Raw genomic sequence first — 19708 nt, forward strand, 5'->3', positions numbered from 1 at the left:
AGCTTGAGGAGGTGACTGTCTTTCTGCTCTCTTCCCTCGTCTGCGAGGATGACATGAGACTCGAAGCGGCCACCGGTTACCCGCCGAAACCCCCGCGCACGTTATAGTCCACCACGCTCAGCCCACGCTTAGGCAGTTTCTCTTAGGAACCAGACGTCTCCCCTGCGGCCTCGTGCAGGAACAGGGCTTCCCCCGGAGCCGCACTGGCCCTGCGGGAGGTAGGGTGGCCCCTGGAAGGAGGGAGCAGGAAGCCGCGAAGGCTTCCTTCCCTTGCCCACCCTGAGGGCCAGCCCTCGGGGGGGGGTCCGCGAACCCGACAGGAGCCCAGGCGACATGCGCGTGAAGGATGGTTTATTATTTGTCACCGGCTAGAGAGCAAGCAGACAGAGTAAAAAGATCAGTTAAAAAGTGAGTGTGGAGAGGCGCAGGCTGCAGCCATGGAAACTGGCGTGAGCGGTCCGCGTGGGAGGGGGAGCGCAGCACCCCAGAGACGCTGCTTCCGCCGGTGCCCCTCCCACCGGGGCCCTCGGGACGGGACGGCACCCAGGCCCCGGGCCTGCTGCACACCTGCCTGCCTCCCCCACCTTGCTGCTTTTGGCAACCAAAAGGCAGGTGCTCTCTGGCCAAGGGTGCACCCCAGGCTTCCTGCAGGGGCCGGGGTGCCTAGGGCAGCACTGTGGCCAGCCCCCCCCCTTAGCAGGAGCCGGGAGGGCTGGGGAGCTGGGGTGCTCAGGGGATGCAGGCAGGGTGGGGGGCTCCAGAAGCGGGGCTGGGGGAGGGGTCCCCTCACAGCTGGATTACTGGGGGCACGGACAGAATGGGGCTAGACTCCCCACCCTGAGCAGCTGAGTCCCCAACAGACACGTGGCAGGGCTGTCCCCCATCCTCTCCCGCCCAGGCCAGAGTGGGCAGGGGCCTGGGAGGGGGCCTTCTTAGCTGAGCAGTTCCAAGTAGGTGACCGGGACCTTGCCCTTCTTGTTGCCTCTCTCGCCGATAAGCCAGTCAGGGTCCATGCCAGGCAGGCTGTAGACAGTGATGAGCTGAAGACGAGGGCAGAGAGGGGAGGTCACACCACAGCTGGGGCAGAACTGGCGCCAGGACGGCATGGGGACAGGGTTGCCGTGGCCCCAGGAAACCCGGGCGTCCGCACCTCCAGAGGCAGGAGTTCGCCTCCCCACCTGCTCGACGGAGAGACCGCTTCCTCAGAGCTGCAGCTGCCTCTGTTTCCCCCCCAGCCGCAGCTCCCCCCCAGGGCCCCTCTGAGACTTGAAGGCAGGGGTGGGGGCTCCCCATTCTGGTTCCCTGGTGCTCCCGAGCCTGGCCTTGGCCACCACCCCCACCCCCGCGGTGCAGGCCCACCTCATCAGCCAGCAGGGCCAGCTCGCTGCTGTCGGCCGCCTCGTAGTCGTAAAGCACCCGGGCCTTCCGGGTCCCGCTGGCAGGTGGGGTCACCTCCTCCAGGCAGAGAGCCGCCTCTCCTGGAGGGGCCAGGCCAGCCACAGAGGGGCCCACGGGCATCGTGGCCGCGGCGGTGGTGGGCGAGGTGCTGCTGAGGGGCGGGGAGGCGGGCTCTGTGGTGCCCACGAAGGTGCCTGGGAATCTGGAGAGGGGTGACATCTCAGCTGGGAGCTGTGTCCCCGCGGGAGTCCCATGTGCTCCACTAAATACCACCTGGGCCCACGGCCACAGAGGCAAGGAGACCCCGGCGACTTACATGGCTCCCTGGGAGCTGGCAGCATGAGGGGAAAAGCAAGGCAAGAGGAACCATGAGTCGCCCCGCCCCGCCCCTGCCACCCTCGCACCCGGGCCAGCCACCTCCCTGTCACCCGGAGAGGCGTGTGATGCCCCCGACAGGGGCTCGGTTGGCAGCCCTCTAACCCGCCCTGCATGTCGGGGGGCTTGCTGAGCCTGGGGAGAAGGCTGTGGTGGCGGGGGGCGGGCTGCTCGTGGGGCCTGGGAGCCAGGGGGCCCCCGCGGGCACCTGCCCAGCTGCTTCTGCAGGTCCAGCATGTGGCGGTAGCACTGTGCGTAGTACGTCGTCTGGGACTCCACGAACTCATGGAGGCAGCGAAGGTGGTTCACCTGCCGGGGTGGAGGGCGGCGCTGACGGTGGGAGGTGTCCTAGCCCACCAGACCCCCCCCAGACCCGGGCCTGTAGGGCTCAGTCCTCAGCCCCAAGCCACCTGCTCCCTGGGGTAGGGGAGGGCTCCCCAGCCTCTGGCACTCGGACCAAAGCTAAAGCTGCGCCCCGAGGACCATGGGCTCAAGCACTGCCCCTCACCACCTGTTCTGAGATCCAAGTTCACGGCCTGCCTCCTTGTGGAGGAGTTTAGTGGGGGGCCCAGGGTGGGGGGGCAGGAAGGGTAACATGCGGCAGGACTCACGTGAGTGCTGCTGATTCCCTCCAGCAGCAGTCGGGTCACTTCTGCCTGCCGGTCAAACTCCGTCTGGGCCACTCGTAGCTCCTGCTCAGCCTGGCAAGGGCAGATGGGGGAGCGTCAGCCAGCCACAGCTGCCCCCCTTCCCTCCCGCCAGCCTCTTCCTGCAGCCCAGAGGCCCACCCGGGAGCAGCCTCCTCTCCTACTCTGGATGCAGATGACACGTTCCCCTGGGGACGTGGACACATATCGTGGTGGCAGGGGTGCCCTTCTCACCCCCGACTTCGGGCCTGGAGCCCTGCCCCCTAGCTGGGACCCGTCTGGATGGACCTATTCTGTCGCAAGCGGTCAGAGACAGACCCACAGGTGCTCGGCCGTAACCTGTGACCCTCCGTCCCCTACCATGTGACACTGCCATTCCCCTGTGTGCCCAGAGGAATGGTGGAGGTGGTTTCCCCACAGAGGGGCAGGGATCCCCCCACAGTGGCAGCGCCCAGAACCAGAAACCAATCTGACCCCTACCCCATTCCCACCCACTTCAAGCCTCTGCCCCCAAGCCTCCCGAGCCGACTCACCTTGTCCACCTCATCATTCCAGAGCTTCGGAGACCACAACAGGACCAGGCAGCAGGAGAGGGAGGGGGCACCAGTCAGCAGGGGAGTCGGGTGAGGACAGCTGAACCCCAGAGCCCACGCCCTGCCCCAGCTCCCCAAGACCCCCTCCATACCCTTCCTCACTCCCTCCCCATGACCCAACGAGGAGCTGAGGCTGGGACGTGGCCTGGAGTGAGCAGGGTCACTGACAACCACAGTCCAGCCCAACATGCCGCATGCAGGGAAGGTCGGGGACAGCCAGCCGGGAAGTCCTGCTTGGGTTTCTCCTACAGCGTAAGCCCCCAGGCCCTGATGGGAGACCCAGTGTCCCCCATCCCACCCTGACAATCAGCTAAGGCTGGTGGGCTGGGACGCAGGGCCATGTGACCCTAGGCCAGTCACTGAACCTTTCTGTCCTTCGGCAGAGAAAGGCAGCCTCGTGCCCGAGTCACACTGGGGTTCAATGGCAAAAGAAAAAAACAGGGCGGTCTCCACCCTCCAGGATATTCCTCCTTCCACTCGGCCCAAGAAGGGGGGCAGGAAGTGTCATCCAGAGTCTAAAGAAGAAAGACCCCCCTCCCCCCACCACGACTTAGGAGACCCATTTCTCCTGCCCAGTGCGGGAAGTCTAGCCTAAGATGATGACCTGAGGATGGAAAGCAGAACAAGGCCAGCCCTGTGGACCGACATGTCCCACCACAGCGCCATTTAGAAAACCAAAACGTGGGGTGTGACCTCCGCGCGCACAGCGGGAGGACACCCAGCAAGAGGGGCCTGCTGGAGGGCGCCGGGGCTTCGACCCCGAGGGACGATGGCCCGGCCGCCGCGTGAGGACACAGACACACGTGGCAACGTGCTATGACGGGGGCGGAGAGAGCCAGAGGGTCTGTGCGAGCGTGTGCCACCCCCGGTGGAAATGGAAGGTCAGAGAAGGCAGAAAAGGCACAGCAGTGGTGGCGACAGGTACAATGGGGAAGGTGTGACTGGCCCGTGTCCCACACTGAACGATAAACACCCAGTAGCTCAACACAGCCGTGGAGAAAAGATCCCCCACACTCGGAGCGTTCGGCCCCCACGGCTGCCCCAGGCGTCCTCGGACTCGCCCTGCCCCCAGCCCGCGGGCGCCACCCTCCCTGCTCGGGCTCTGGGTCTCTCCTCGCTGCCAGGACACCGGGCAGATGTGCTAGGGAGGCAGCTGGGTGAAGAGTGACCCCCTTGTCACCGGTCTCCGGTCTGCAAACCCGAGGTGGGCCAGGGGGTGACGGGCAGACCTCAGGGTCCCGGGAGACAGGGCAGCTGCTGCCCAGCTCCCCGCGCTGTCCCCGCGCTGTCCGGGGCAGCTGGCCCGGCCCCCACCTCCAGCGCGGAGCAGAGAGAAGCAAGGGCAGTGACGTGGGCGCAGGGCGCAGGCAGGTGGCCAGGAGTGGGGCCACTGCCTTCCCAGCTCTGGGGACGCGCCCTATGCTCCTGGTGCTGCGTGGTCCCCTGGTGCCGGGGGCGGAGGGAGGCCGGGCGGCCGGGGTGGGGCGCTTACCGCGGAGGCGCTGGCCGAGAGAATGTAATTACGCGGTCTAGTCTCCTGAAAGTCAGGCACCGTCTGGCGGGAACAGAGGTCACGGAGGGGAGGGGGGTCACACGGGGCCAGGCGCCACCCAGAGTCTCCCAAGGGGAGAGGCTAGGAGCCCCTGCCCGAGGGACAGGAGGCTGCAGACACATACCACGCAGACCCCTTCTCCCCGCTCCAACCTCCTGGGGACAAGGTGGGCTTGGGGACATGGAGAGTCCAAGACCGGGGTGGGGGTGGTGTCACGCTGGGAGCCCAGGAAAGCAGACGCCAGGGAGCCTTTGGGTGAGTCGCAGACTGAGCCTGGCCCCCCTCCTCCCTGGCCCCCAGCCTTGCTCAGATGCCCCGGTGAGAGCCACAGTCCTCCAGACGATTTCCCCCGACCCCCGTGTTCTCCATCCCAGAATCTCCACACGGCCCACCTCTCACTCCTGCAGCAAGGACCAGGCCCCTCCCCCACAACAAGGTGGACAGATGGATGCATGGATGGACAGGGTGACAGGCTTTCCACATTTGCAAAAAGCTGACTCACAGGCTCCAATGCCTGGCGTCCCCCTACACCAGAGGCTACACGGGCAGAGGCTCTGGTGGGGAGACCAGCTGCTTGCAAAATGCCCAGGACGTCCCCTGGGCCGGCCACGCCACTGTGGCTCGAGGCTGGGATGGGCAGACCAGAAGCAGCACAGCACAGGGGACAGGTATACTCACATCTCCCTCACACTGAGCCAAGTTACCCAAAGCAGAACGGAAAGGAACAAAAACAAAGAGGTTAGTGAGTCCACAGCGCAGGCGGGAGCAGGCCCCCCAGGCCCTGGCGGGAGGGGAGAGCAGACGACCCTGCCCTCCGGAAGGAGTCCGGCTTGCGTGTGTGCATGTGTTTCCGGGGGAGGGCGAGAGATGACCGGCCGGGCTGCGGTCCTCTGGGGCGCTTGCTGTACCTGGGTTGCCCCGGGCCTAGCTCTGCAGAGGGTACCTGGCCTAACCCAAGGGCTTGAGGTTGTCTGGGCCAGACAACCGAAGAGGTCGTGCCGCTCTAGTTACAGGAAAGGCTCCCCCGGCCTGGCTGACGGAGGATGAGTGGTTCTGGCCAAGGTACTCCGGACAGACTGTCCTGTCCGGTGACTTAGAGAGGTCATCCCTATAGCCATCGGTCATCCTACCCAAACACTACAAGACTCCAGTGGCTGAGCCCCCGCCTCTGATCTGGACCCCACACACCTGGATAGGCTGAGACCCTGCCCTCGGCTCTCACCAGAGGCTGCACAGGCCCAGACTCCGTGGTCCAGAGTGGCCACACTGTGGGAGGGGGACGCAAAGAGTGTTTGGGGCCTGAACCCTCACGGGCAGCTGAGAGCCTGGACAGGCACAGGGGGTGGTACCCCCAGCCTGCCCTCGATCTGGGGGTTCCTGGGTGCGAGGTGGCCTCTAGGCCTCTACACCCACAAACAGCCTGGCATGCCAGGAGAGTGCTCCCCCTCAGGCTGGCTCTCCCCACCCTGGCCTAAGCCCGGGTCAAGCTGCGCCATGCCGCATTGACTGGCCCAGCCGGGCTAAGCAAGGCTTTAGTGCGCGGAGAGTAGAGGGAGAGGCCCCGGCCTGCCCCAGGGCCATGGGACTACCTGAAAGGGCCCTCAGTCACGCCCCTGAGCAAGTCGGTGGTCCAGCTCCGGGCTTCACACCATCAGGGCACCCTGGGACCAGCGCGGGAGCAGCAGGTGGGGGAGTTAGTAAGGGGGAGCCATGCCCGGGCAGAGCCGGGGGACAGAGCCGAGCATTCAGGGAGGGCAGGGCGGGGCAGGGCCATGCGAGAAACTCCAACTGGCTGTCTGTCTGGGGAGGCTGTGGCGTGCCCTGAGCCCAGGTCGGGGCACTGCTGGTCAGCCCACCCCATAAATGTCTGCCCTGGGGCCCAGAGCTCTGGGCGGCCAGGGTTCCCTGCGGGGGAGGGGCAGAGAGACGTGACCTGAAGCGGTCAGCCAGGACCAGCACCCCCCAGCCAGGCCTCTCCAGGCAGGGACAGGGAAGAAAGGTCATGCCAGACATCAGGTCCCTTCACCCTCCCTTGGCTCCAGACTGAGCTGGGGCGGGCAGGAGACCAGCAGGGACACCCACCGTGGCTTTGGCCTCCGCCGCCTTGGCCTTCTTCAGCCGTGCTTTGCAGGCATCTAAGTCCAGACGCCGGTTTTGCAGAAGACGCCTCTCCTTCTGTGCGGTGGGGGAACAGGGAAGAGTGAGACCCTGGGAAGCCCTGGGAGATCCTGGGCTGTGGCAGGACTGGCCCACAGGGCCATCGGGCCCAGAAGGGGAAACCGAGGCCCAGACAGGGGGAGGTCAGCCGCTCTGCGTCACTCAGCCCACAGGAGCCGCGTCTGCGGAGGCCTGGGAGAGCTGGGTGCCCAGCATGGGAGGAGAGCCTGTGCTCAGCAGCTCTGAGGAGGAAGAGCCCCGGCGACCAGGAAGCGGGGCGGCCCCGGGGCTCTCACCGAGATGGTTTTCCAGTCCCCTTCCAGAAAGTTGCGCAGAGGCGTGAGGAAGTTGATGGAGGCTGTGTGGATAAAATCCCTCTCTGCGGCTCCCAGGCGCTTTTCAGCTTCTGCCACCTTGGTTAGTGTCTTCCCTGAGGAAATGGAGTTTAAGGGTGAGGAGGAGGCTCAGGCTCAGGCTGCTCCGGCCCCCAGAAGTAAGGGAGCGCCCCGAGAAAGACACGCTGGGGCGGCACGTGCGCAGGGGGCTCAGCGCGGAACGGCTGGCCCGGAAACCCGTGGAGCGACCTGCGGGTCTGTCAACCAGAGACTGACAAACCGCGGGACGTCCCAAACGTGGAACACGACACCGCGTTCAGAAGTTGGGGGCGGGGGTGGGACTTCCAGAACAACACAGAAAGCACCTCAACAAATCCTGCTCCCAAAAAGCGACAGTAAAAGTGGGTATATCACTGTCAAAAGCAAACGTTTCTGGACTCTGGAAACGGACCAAAGGCGAATAAACTGAGAATATTTACTCAAGCACGACCGGACCTTGGTAAGAACAGTGGGAGCCTGTGGCTTCCAGCCGGGGTGGGGGTGGGGGGGCTCCCGTCTCGCCAGCTCCGAGGTGGTGTAGCTCTACCCGGGTGGGGCCAGTCCTGAGGTGGGCAGCCTCCCTGCTAGGTGGGCCAGGGCTGGGCAGGGCTGGGGGATGGGCTGCAGGGGAGGGTAGTGCTACTGGGGCTGACTTGGTTCGGGCGGGAGCACAGAAAAATCCAGGGGCCCCTGTCAGAACCAATTGTGAGCTCGATGGCAAGTAATTGAGAAAGACCAACGTTATAGCTGACTTGAATAGGGACTATTGGTTGGAACCGATCTGCCGGAAATTTAACAGGAGATCTGGAAATGAGACAGTCACGTGGGCCCTGACCAACTCCAGTGTATCTCTGGTGGTCTGGAAGGCTACACACGTGTGTGTAACACACTCAGGAAAGACTGGAGAGAACCCCAGGTATCTACCCATAGTTGGCCAAATGGGAGGCTACGCATGCAAAGTAAAAGCTGGGCAGACTTGCAAACTACTTGAACTTTGAATGAACTTTGAATGCGTTCCCTAACACACCCACAAATTCATCCGTAAAGCCTTGATGCTGCAAAATGTTTAGGGGCAACCTCTGACTAATCTAGCACGGCCCGACTAGTAACATATGCTAACCCAGGGGTGACCCCTAGGAAGCGTAGCACGAAAAGAAAAAGAATGATAAAAAACGAAAAAAATGTGAAAGCAGTAGCTGCATCGGTGGCTGCCCACCGCGAGGGGCACAGACTCTAAACAATGAGCTCAGGCAAGTCTCTCCGCAAACAAACCGCAACAACAGCCCCCAAGTGATTCAGAATCCAAAGCTCCTGTATTATCTCAAATGTTCTGATTTCAACAAAACACTGTGCAACATGCAAAGAAACACGTAAGTATGGTCAATACGCAGAAGGAAAAAGCAATCAATGGTCACTGTCTCAAAGGACACTCAGATGTTAGATTTAGCAAAGACTTCTTTTTTTAAAAAGATTTATTTATTTGAGAGAGAGAGAACGCACACACACACGGGGGGGAGGGGCAGGGGGAGAGGGAGAGAGAGAATCCTCAAGCAGGCTCCCCACCGAGTGCAGGGCCCAATGTGGGGCTTGAACTCATGACCCTGAGACCACGACCCAATCCGAAACCAAGAGTTGGATGCCCAACCACTGTGGCACTCAGGAGCCCTGGATTTAGCAAAGACTTCTAAGGAGAGGAAAAAAAAATACGTTTTTTTAAAAATGCTTAAGGAATTAAAGAAAAATGTGATGACAATGACTCATCAAATAAATATCAAGAGAGATGACAATTATTAAAAAGAAAGGAAAACTCTGCCACTTTAAAGACAGATCAATAGAGATGATCCCGTCTGAAGAATAGAGAGAGAAATGAATGAATAACAACAAACAGAACCTCAGAGACCTACGGGGACACCATGAAACCAACCAACATATGAGTAATGGGAGTCTCAGAAGGAGAGGAGAGCAAGGGGCAGGAAAAATCTCTGAAGAAATAATATCTGAAGAAAAAACATCTGAAAATGTTTCTGATTTTGATGAAAAACATTTAACGTCCATATCTAAGAAACTCAACAAACCCCAAAAGGATGAATACAAAGAGACAGACAGCCAGGACATCTTGGTCAAGTCGCTGAAAGACAAAGACAAAAAGTTTCAAAAGCATCAAGAGAAAAGCAATTCAACACATACAAGGGAGCCATGATGAGATTTATGACTGACTTCTCGTCAGAAACAATGGAGGCTGGGGCGCCAACCTGGTTCAGTCGGTAGAGCACGCAACTCTTGATCTCAGGGTCATGATGAGTCCGAGCCCCACGTTGGGTATAGAGATTACTTAAAAAAAGATACAAAAAAACAAAAAACAAAACGAAACAAAAAAAACAAAACCCAACAAAACAAAGCCTAAAAGAAAAAAAAAAAAAGGAGGCCAGACAGCAGTGAAATGATATATTCAAAGCAAAAAGGGAAAAAACTCTCATCCAAGAATGCTGCATAGAGCAAAACTGTCCTCCAAATGTGAACATGGAATAAAGACATTTCCAGAGAAACAAGACTGAAACAATCCATTGCTAGCCACCCTGCCATAGAAGAAATACTTAAGATTCAAAGGTAACGACAGCAGATGGTAAGCTGAATCCACATAAGGCAATAAAGACCACCAATAAAGGTAATTACATAGGCAAACATAAAAGGCAATACAAATGTACTTTTTCTTTTCTTAACTGACTTTAAAAGACCACTATATAAAATAATAACTATAAAACTGTATTGTTGGGCTCATATAAAATAGAAATGATATATATAAGATAATAGTACAAAGGAAGGGAGAGAGGATGGAGTTATATTGGAGTAAAGTGTCTATATTTTACTGGAATTAAGTCAGTATTGTTCTGAAGCAGACTGGGATAAGTTAAAATACATATTGTAATCATATTGTGAAACCAGTAAGAAACACTTTGTTAAAAGAGCAAGAAAGAGGGGCGCCTAGGTGGCTCAGTCAGTTAAGTATCTGCCTTCGGCTCAGGTCATGATCCTGGGGTCCTGGGATCAAGCCCCGCATTGGGCTCCCTGCTCAGTGGGGATCCTGCTTCTCCCTCTCCCTCTGCCTGCCACTCCCCTGCTTGTGCTCTCTCTTTCTCCGTCAAATAAATTAATTAAAAATCTTTTTTTAAAAAAGCAACAAATAAATTAAAATGTTACACTAGAAAATATTTAACACAAAAGAAGGAATAAAGGAGGAACAGATGGACGAAAATGATCTGAGACATTGAGAAAATAAGAAGATGGCCTATGTAAATCCAACCACATCAATAATTATGTTAAATATAAATGGATTAAACACTCCAATCAAAGACAGAGTGGATTTTTTTAAAAAATCCAAATATATAGTGTCTATAAAGACAGACTTTAGATTTAAAGACATAAATAGGCTGAAAATAGGACAGAAAAAGATATACTATGTAAACAATAACCATAGAAGAAGAGGATACGTGAACTGCTATCAGATAAAATGATACTTTTATCCTCTACCTTAATGTAAATGTGACCAGAGACAAAGAACGGTATTTCACAATGATATGAGTCAATTCATCAGGAAGATATAACAGTAATAAACATACAGACCTCACAACAGAGCTCCAAGAATATATCAAGTAAACACTGACAAACCGAAGCCAGAGATAGATAATTCAACAGAAATAGTTGGAGACTTCAATGCTTCCCAGTAATGTCTAGGACGAGACAAAATCAGCAAGCGCCTAGAGACTAGAACAATCCCACCAACCAGTCTGGCCTGTTGTGTCTAGCACACTCCATCCGCAACAACGTAACATATGATCTCAAGCGAACACCAACATTCTCCAGGAGAGACCATATACCAGGCCATAAACAAGTCTTTATAAATGTCAAGGATAAAAATCATACAAAGCATGTCCTCTGACCGCCACAAAATCAATTAGACGTCAACAATAGAAACTTGGAAAATCCACAAATACATGGAAATTAACCACCATCCCGCTGGTGGGAATATAAAATCACACAGCCACTTGGGAAGACAGTTTGGTTAATTTCCTAAAAAGCTAAACATAAGTTCACCATATGACCTAGCAAGTCCATTCCTAGGTGGATATCCAGGAGAATGGAAAACATACGTCCTCACAAAGTTCTGTGTGCAAAGTGCATAAGGACGTAACCCAAATGTCTAGCCATACGATGGAACGCTATCGAACAGTAACAACGAATGAAATCCTAAAACACATTACAGCATGGGTGAACCTCAGAGATGCTAAGCTCAGTGAAAGAAGCCAGACGCAAAACACAGCACACGGTGGGGCGCCTGGGCGGCTCAGTCAGTTGGGCAATCAGATCTTGCTTTCGGTGCCGGCCATGATCTCGGGGTCATGGGATTGAGCCCCGCATCCCGCTCCACGCGGAGTCTGCTTGGGATTCTTTCCCCCTTCCTCTCTCTCTCCCCCATTGCTCCTCATGGGCGCATACTCTCTCTCTTTCAAATAAATAAAATCTTAAAAAACCACCACCCAACACACCATAGGATTCCATTTATACGAGAGGTTCAGAAAAAGCACATTTATGGGCACACATAGGACATGAGCAGTTGGCAGGTGGGACGGGGGACTGACTCAAAGCAGACATGCCACTTTGTGCAGGTGTCAGAAGTGTTCTTTAAATAGGCCTGGGGGGATATTTGCACAACTGTGTAAATTTACTAAAAAGCACTGAATTACACATTTAAAATGGGTGCATTTTTGGTATATAAATTATATCTCCGTAAAATTTTAAAATTACAAAAAAAAAAAAAAAAAAGACGGAGGGGGCCTCTATGTGCCACAGCGAAGCGGCAGCTAACACAATACCAAGTTGAAAAATCAGGCTGCAGAATGGTACACACGGTACGATCCCACTAACAAACACACACAGACCGAAACTTAAGAGAGAATTCCATTTCTCATTCTATTTTCATCTGCATTGATTCGAGGTGTTTACAAGGAGAATGAATTTTTTCATTTGTTTATTTTCATTTATTTCAAACCTTTTTCATTTTTCATTTTCGTTCATTCACTTCACGAGTGTTTACAAGGAGATATTATTTGTGTACTTCAGAAAAGACGAAGAAAGAAAGGAAGGGAGGGACGGAGGAAAATTTGAGAGCAGGACACCGTGACCCCTGACCCTGGCTGTGGGGCTTGGCTCACCATAGGGAGTGGTGGGTCCCAGCTCACTGGCCGCCTCTGCCATGTACTGTGCCAGCAGCTCCCCGTTGGTGACCCGCGAGGGCACCTTCCTGTCCAGCTTCTCATACAGGAACTCCTCCACTCGCGCGCCTGCAGGGAGACAGCAGCCAAAGCCACGGGGCTCTTCGGTACAACCCAAGGATGGCAGCCACGGCGACGGAAACAGACCCAGACCAGGGCCCGCCCGTGGGGTGCCTGGCCTGGTGCCTGGCAGAATATTCTCTTTCTGGTGCCCATCTCAACCCAGAGAAACTGGCACTCGACTCTGTAGGACCCCTCACTCTAGAGAGGAGGAAGCCACAGCTCAGAGACATGAAATGCTTACCCCAGGTCACACAGCTGGGGCTGGCGGCCCAAAGTGAAGACCCACTCACCTCTCCATCTGTACAATACCGATTTACAGACTCTAACACGCATACGGACAGTGCTCTGGCGTGGGCCCCAGAAAGCTCCTGGGGCCCCCACTTATAAAGGAGACTTAGAGGCAAAGAGGCATCACAGCCCCAAGACACCCCTCGCTCCCCCGGGGTCTCCTGCTTGTGGCTTCTGTGCGTTCCTCGCTCACGCTCGCTGCAATGTGACTCTGGGCAAGGCGTCGTCCATCTCTGGGCCCCGCCGCCCTCTCAAAAGACCTGGCTCATGTTTTTCCTGCCTCTTCTCCCCAGCGTGTTTTAGTTTCAAGCATTTCTTCAACTCCTCGGTGCAAAACTCTTCACAATTCTGCAGCCCCAGAGAGCGCATCTTGGAGCCCATCACCGAGTCTGCCGTCCTCTTTAGCTGCCCCCCAACTAGCAGGCTTTGGAAGCCCCAATAACCTGAGCCGAATCCCGCCTGCCGCCCGGTCCCACCTGCAGCCCTGGGCCTCCTGCCGGTGGCCTCCACCCCTCGGCCAGGACCGGCCTTGCCCACTCACTGGGGTTGGGTTGCAGCAGCACCTCCGTCTGCCGTAGGATTTTCTCTGTCCAGTTCTTGGTGCTGTCCGCCCGGGAGAGAAGGTTTTCGAAGTGTGCATCCAGCTCCGTCTTCTCAGCCTGGCCGAACTTCTCCTCTGTGAACTGTGGATGTAGGGTTGAGGGGTGGGGAGGACTCAGAAGGGGGGAAGCGAGGACTGCCCAAGCCCGATGCTTCTATATCTCCCTCCCCCTCCCCCCAGCTAGAACCAAGCCCAAGGTCAAGAAACTGGCTTTGCCCCCACCCTGCTCTGTGACCTTGACCAAGTTACAAGCCTGCTCTGTGCTTCAATTTGCCCCTCTGTAAAATTAGGCTGGACCAGAGGCTGGGGATCATGACTTCTTCTGGAAATCCAGAAAGCTAGAGACCCCCCCCCCCCATGCACATTTGTACAAAATGTAGCATATTACTTAGAGGGATAAGGAGTCATTGGGAACCTATTCCTAGGGCTCCTCCTAGCCTGACTCTGAAGCAAAGCACTTGGTAGCAGGTGCTCGGGGAATAAACGGGGCACAAAGCAAAGTCTAGGGTGATCACGGGGCTCCTTGGGGGACTGGGAGCCACTGCGGAGGGGGTGCCAGGGGAGCGAGTGGGAGGAACCCAGGTCCCAGAATCAGAGGGACCTGATTCGAGTCCCAGTTCTGCCGCTGATGAGCAGTGTGACCTTGGGCAAGTGGCTCTGCCTCTCTGGCCTCAGTTTCCTGAGCTGAAAAATGAGAATAATAAATAATAGCTGCTCCCTCATAGCTGAAATAGGATGAAGTAAGAAAGATGTGGGTAAGGGGCGCCTGGGGGGCTCAGTCAGTGGAGCGTGCGACTCTTGATCTCAGGGCCATGAGTTTGAGCCCCATGCTGTGTGGAGCCTACTTAAAAAAACAAAAAGAGAAAGAAAGAAAGATGTGGGTAAGCCATGAAGGCCGGAGTCTGGTAGGGAGTCGGTGCCACTGCTGTGGAGAGCTGATGGCCGGAGAGGCAGCTGGGAAGGAAAGGGAGTGTGTGTGGGTAGGACAGCCACATGGCTGGCCTCTGGTCGCCTGGTGCGGTGGACAGGGAACACACTAGCCCATCAGAGCCAATTGCTGGGCATGCACAAGGCCTTGAAAGCTCGGCAGCCCCGCCCCAAGGCCAGGCAGGAACCAGGATGTCCTACGAGTCAGAGCTGGCAGAGGCTGTGCGGGCCACACAGGAACAACCGGATACTGGTCCAAGTCCTGGCCCCTCTGATCTAGAAGGCTACAAAGAGCCCACTCAAGGTCATAGCCAAACAGCAAAAGGGCATAGACCTGCAGGAGTAAGATCAGTGGTAACGACAGCAGTATTGTTGATCACGTGGTGCCCAACCCTGGGCTGAGCATTTGACACCAATGGCCCACCGACTTTTCCGAGAGCCCTTCAAGACAATTGGGTCAAGTTGCCCATGTCACAGATGCCACTGAGGCTAAGCAAGGGGCAGATGGGGCTCAAGTCAGGGTCATTATGGGCTGGGAGTCTGGAGGCCCTTCCCAGACTGCTTGGCAGCGATAAATCATCCAGAGGCCACCAACAGCTCCAGCCCAGCTGCAGGGAGCGGGAGGCAGCCGCGGACAGTCACTGGGCAGCCATCAATTATGCAACAGGGCTTGGGTTTCTCGCTGCAGGCCTGGGTGGGCCAGGCTTGCGGCCTGCAGCTCCCTATCCGGGAACCAGCCGCTCCTGGCCTCCTCCCACTTCTCCCCACTCCTGGGCTTCCCCCTCTTCCCTAAACTGGGGCCTCCCAGAGCCAGGCCCTGAGCAGGCCTCACCTCACCCAGCCTCTTAGGGGTAGCCTTAGCCCCATTTTCCAGAAAAGGAAACCAAGGCTTAGAGAGGCAAAGTCACCTCTCTGGTCTTCAGTTCTCAGCCCTGGGAAAGGGGGATAACAGGACCTATGTCACAGAATATTTCGAAACACACAGCACAGGCCTCATAAACCTTAGCTGCTGTCATCACCATGAATAGAAGGCCTCCTTCATGTTCCTCCTCCGAGCTACCTAGGAAGCCCCTAACCCCAATGGTACCAGGCACCCTGCTTTAGGTGACTATGTCACCCAAATGTGCAAAGTTAACAGCAGCCACTCCCCACTGAGCCTCAGGGTACCCATCCCTCACACGCCACGTCCACCTAGGTTCAGTGTCCCACAGGGCTTTCCCGACCTCTTGGGCATCCATCCCATGTCCAGTGCTGCCTGCCTGGCTCTGATGACAACAGTGCTACCGTCTGCTCCTGGCCTTTATGATTACTAGTTCTACCACCACTATTACTATTACGGCAGTTACTACTAATAGTATTAGTACTATGGCTTCCATGGCCCACTGCCAGCCACACTGGCCTCTTGCTTAATATGCCCTAGGTTTTCCTACCTTGATGCCCGTAGCTGGGCCTTTCCCAGGCCCCTGGACCAACTTCACAAATCCTTCCTGACTTTCAAGGCACAGTTCAGGGACCGGGAAGCCATCCCAGAATCACCCATGCTAAAGGGATCCTGCTCTCCCAGGGTCAAACTCAAGTTCCCTACTGGATGGGGGAGGGGCAAGGCTCTGAAAGTGTCCCTGGTACAGGGAGGGGCTGACTGCTTACCCAGCATGTCCTGGGACATGGCAAGGCAGCACCGAGTCAGAGAAGCTGCCCACACGCTGATAATGAAGAACTCCCTCCCATCCCTCCTGACTGACTCCTATGTCCAGGCAGCCTGGCCTCGGCAGGTCCCGAGGGTTCTCTCCTACGCGGGAGACATTTCAAGCCCCTCTCTCCTCTGGCCTGCCACCCTGCCCCATCCCTACCAAGAGGAAGGGTGCCACGCTTCAGGGGCTGATGTGTACAGAGTCCGAGGCTGCTCCCTGCAAGATGGCAGCAGCAGGGGGTGGGCGTGCAGAGCCAGAGAAAGCCTCTATTTATAAAGCTCCCAGCTCCCTCCTCCACCCCAGAGCCTGGAGCCTGGGCGCTGGCTCCCACTCCAGTATGGGTGACCCAGTGGGCCTGCCCCCACCGGGAGAAGGGAGGCCACAGGGCCCAAGCCCCCCCACCCCCCACCCCAGGCTCTGCAGGCCCTGGCCAGGTCAGGCGCCAGGGCCCCACAGCAGCAGGAAACTGGCAGATCAGGCTCTTCCCAGATGTGGGAGATAGAGTGGTTGCCATACCAACACTGGGAGGGTTCCCACCTTCCAGATGAACTGAGGATACCCAAGGGGCTCCAGGGTCCTAGTATCCCCACTAGGGCTGGGGTCACCCGCAGGGTTTGAAATACCAAGCAGCGATTCCTCACTGGGGCACTAATCCTCAACGGGACACGGACACGGTGCTTTCTAGTAAACATGAGCACATGGGTTTCCCAGAGACTGTCTGGGGCTGGGCTTCTCCAGAGAACAGAGACGACAACAGCAAGGACAAACAATAGGACCGGCTCCCAGAGCACTGCGACAGGCCAAGCCCCGTCTGCAGCCACCCCTGGAGGCAGACTGGCGTTACACCCGATTGACAGAAGGGGGAAAAGTGACTTGCCCAAGGTCACATGCCGCACAGGTGCCATACTAACTACATTAACACCACTAGTAAACTTGCCTTTATTTTTTTTTATGATTTTTTTTTTTTAATTTGCGTGAGAGTGAGAGAGAGTGAGAGCATGAGTGCAGGGAGGGACCAAGGGAGAGGGGGAAGCTGACTTCCTGCTAAGAAGAGAGACCGACATGGAGCTTGATCCCAGGACTCTGGGATCATGACCTAAGCCGAAGGCAGATGCTTAACCAGCCTAACCACCCAGGCGCCCCATAAGCTTGCCTTTAGTGGACATGTACATGCAAAGTACCAAGGAACCCTCACATCCATCCTGGGAGGGAGGCATTGCTAATCCCATTTTTCAGATTGAAAAACCGAGGCCAAGAGCTGAAGCCCCTTCCTCAAGGTCACAAGAGGGAGCATCCATGCCCATAGCTGCCACCAGGTCTTCACCATTACATTAAGATGCCTCAGTTTCTCTCCTGGCCCCAGAATGTGGACAGGACTTGTTCCAATCCCAGCATCATCAGCCTGGACAGCTGTCCAAGGTGGGCACCCAGCCAGACCTCAGCCCTCTCCCCACCCCCCAGGCTTGGAGAAATAAGAGGAAACAGGCCTCCCATGGAGCAGAAAGGAAATAATCCCAGCCCTCCTGGCTTCCGGACTGACCATCCAAGCGTGTAAAGGGGGCCCGAGGTAATCAGTACCACCAGCCCATTGGACAGGTGCAGAGACTGAGGCTCGGAGAGGGGGGTTCGTGGCGGGTGCATGGTCCTTGGGCCTGGGGCTCAGGCCTCCAGACGCCTGCCAGAGTCACTGCCGGGAAAGGGTGGGGAGGCAGGAGCAGCCCGGTGCCCTCTCCCCTCCTGGGGCGGGAGCCGCGGCAGCGGGGTAACCCAGCCAGTCGAAACGGTGGGCCCTGATACCTCTCCCCAGGCAACAGGGCCGAGGCCCGGCTCGGTCCCCCGCCCGCGGCTACCGCTACGCTGAGTGTGGGCCAGAGTGGCCGGCCGCCCCGGGCTCTTTCTCTCTTCTGGGCAGCGCAGCAGTAGGGGATGTGGGGGGCTAGGGTGTCCTCGCAGCGGGGAGGGGGGAGGCAGCCGCGAGGGGCTTCTCCTGCGCCCCCCGGCTCTACTACAGGGGTGCTCCCGGCCCGCCCCACATCCGGGCCGCGAGGCCCAGGGCGCACGGCCTCACCTGCACCGCTCGGGTGAAGAAGATGCCTGCGTCCGACGCCAGCTTCTTCATGTTGAAGTCCATGGCGAGACGCACGGCAGGCCGCGCTCAGCCGGAGCGCAGCCTGGCAGCCCCCAGCCCGCCGCCGCCCGCCCGCACCCCGCCCACCTGCTGCCGGTGCGCCCTCCCTCAGCTCGCCAGCCCGCAGCCGACACCGCCGAGCTGGCCAGAGCGCGCAGGGCGGGGCGCGGGCATCGGGGGAGGAGCCAGCCGGAGCGCGCAGGGCGGGGCGCGGGCATCGGGGGAGGAGCCAGCCTATCATCTTCAACAGCCATATATCAATATACTTATATGTTCACTCATTCAATATCTCACACTGAGCACTGTTTAAAAAAAAAATAATTCAGGGGCACCTGGGTGGCTCAGTTGGTTAAATGTCCGACTCTTGATGGCAGCTCAGGTCAAGGAGAGTCTGCTTCTCTCCCTCTTCCCCTCCCTCTGCCCCTCCCCCCCCTCTCTCTCTCTCTCTCTGTCTCTCTCTCTCTCAAAATAAATAAACAAAATCTTTTTTTAAAAAAGTATTCATGGTACTTGTTAAAGATGGTAAGGAAGACTTTATTCAAGAGGGACCACTGCAGTGGGGGTTTTGCAGTAGGGGAGGGAAATGGGGCTCAACTCTGAATACAAGGACAAGTGGAGATTTATAGCTAAAGAGCAGGGTCAGGTCAGTGAATGGAAAATGACTAAGTGGAAACATCAAGGCTAGGGGGATTCTCCCTGATACTGAGGGTAGAAAATGAGGAATTTGTTTAAATATGGAGGGTGATCAGATACCAAGGGTGGGAAATTCTTGCTAAAACTGGACTCTACGAGAACATAGATGGAAGTCCACGGTCGACTTAATTGAGCAGAGGGCTCAGAGGAGCCTGACTCAGGTTTGGTCAAGGAGAAAGTCTTTGTGAGCCAGGCACTGTTCTAGGCACCAGGGATGGAGAGGTAAACAAAACATGACCCCTCCCTTCTTGGGCAAACAAATATGTAACATGTTAGGTGATGAGTCCTGGGAAGAAAAACACAGCAGGATAAAGGGGAGAGAAAGTGGGGCACCCGGTTGGCTCAGTCGGTAGCTCACGTGATACTTGCTCTAAGGGTTGTGCGTTTGAGCCTCGTGTTGGGCATAGAGCCTGCTAAAATATTAAGATAAATAAATAAATAGGAGAAAGAGTGAGACAGTATGCAGTAGTTATTACTTAAACCAGCATTACTTACATTGTTCCAGTCTATATGCTTCATCTATTTATCTAGGTTTACAATTTCCTATTGCAGTTTTCTAACTAGCAATGGTCTAAATGTCCTGACACCATGCCAGGGCCAGCATTGAGCACTTTTGAGTGAATAATCACCTAGAATGGTCATAACAGCTCTGAAACCATCCTCCTCCTCATTTTAGGGGCGAGGAAGGTGAGGTTTAAAGAATTTATCTGATTTTTTTCAAGATTTTATTTATTTATTTGAGAGGGAGAGCATGAGAGAGAGCAAGAGCACAAGTGGGTGGAGGGGTAGAGGGAGAAGCAGACTCTCTGCCAAGCAGGGAGCCCGATGCGGGACTCCATCTCAGGATCCTGAGATCATGACCTGAGCTGAAGGCAGATGCTTAACCAACTGAGCCACCAGGGCACCCAAGAAGTGAAGTGACTTGCACAAGGTCACAGAACACAGAGTGAG

General features: G+C 56.4%; 1 protein-coding gene across 3 annotated transcripts; it reads right to left on the reverse strand.

Moving 5' to 3' along the window:
• Positions 1-336: 336 nt before the first annotated feature.
• SH3GLB2 (SH3 domain containing GRB2 like, endophilin B2) lies at positions 337-18152 on the reverse strand. 3 transcript variants are annotated; one of them, XM_026514151.4, is made up of 12 exons: positions 18005-18152; positions 13259-13400; positions 12307-12435; positions 7019-7152; positions 6648-6740; positions 4506-4568; positions 3379-3528; positions 2954-2977; positions 2385-2474; positions 1982-2082; positions 1360-1600; positions 337-1040 (listed from the first exon to the last, which is right to left on the reverse strand). In XM_026514151.4, the coding sequence occupies exons 1-12, from the start codon at positions 18065-18067 to the stop codon at positions 933-935; spliced, it is 1338 nt and encodes a 445-aa protein (XP_026369936.1). In that variant the 5' UTR covers positions 18068-18152; the 3' UTR covers positions 337-932. The 3 variants fall into 3 exon arrangements, with proteins under 3 accessions (XP_026369936.1, XP_026369938.1, XP_044245600.1); XM_026514153.4 differs by lacking the exon at positions 3379-3528 and having other exon boundaries at positions 18005-18151; XM_044389665.3 differs by lacking the exons at positions 3379-3528; positions 4506-4568 and having other exon boundaries at positions 18005-18151.
• Positions 18153-19708: the final 1556 nt, after the last annotated feature.

The sequence above is a fragment of the Ursus arctos genome, unplaced genomic scaffold (assembly GCF_023065955.2).
Source record: "Ursus arctos isolate Adak ecotype North America unplaced genomic scaffold, UrsArc2.0 scaffold_18, whole genome shotgun sequence".
NCBI lineage: Eukaryota > Metazoa > Chordata > Mammalia > Carnivora > Ursidae > Ursus > Ursus arctos.

Coding starts and splice junctions, on each gene's coding strand:
- SH3GLB2 (XM_026514151.4), bottom strand. CDS start 18,067: ATGGACTTCAACATGAAGAAGCTGGCGTCGGACGCAGGCATCTTCTTC. Junction 3,529..4,505: donor TCTCGGCCAGCGCCTCCGCG/GTAAGCGCCCCA, acceptor TTTCTTCTTTAG/ACTCTGGATGACACTTCCTG. Junction 1,601..1,981: donor CTGCAGAAGCAGCTGGGCAG/GTGCCCGCGGGG, acceptor ACCCCTCTCCAG/ATTCCCAGGCACCTTCGTGG.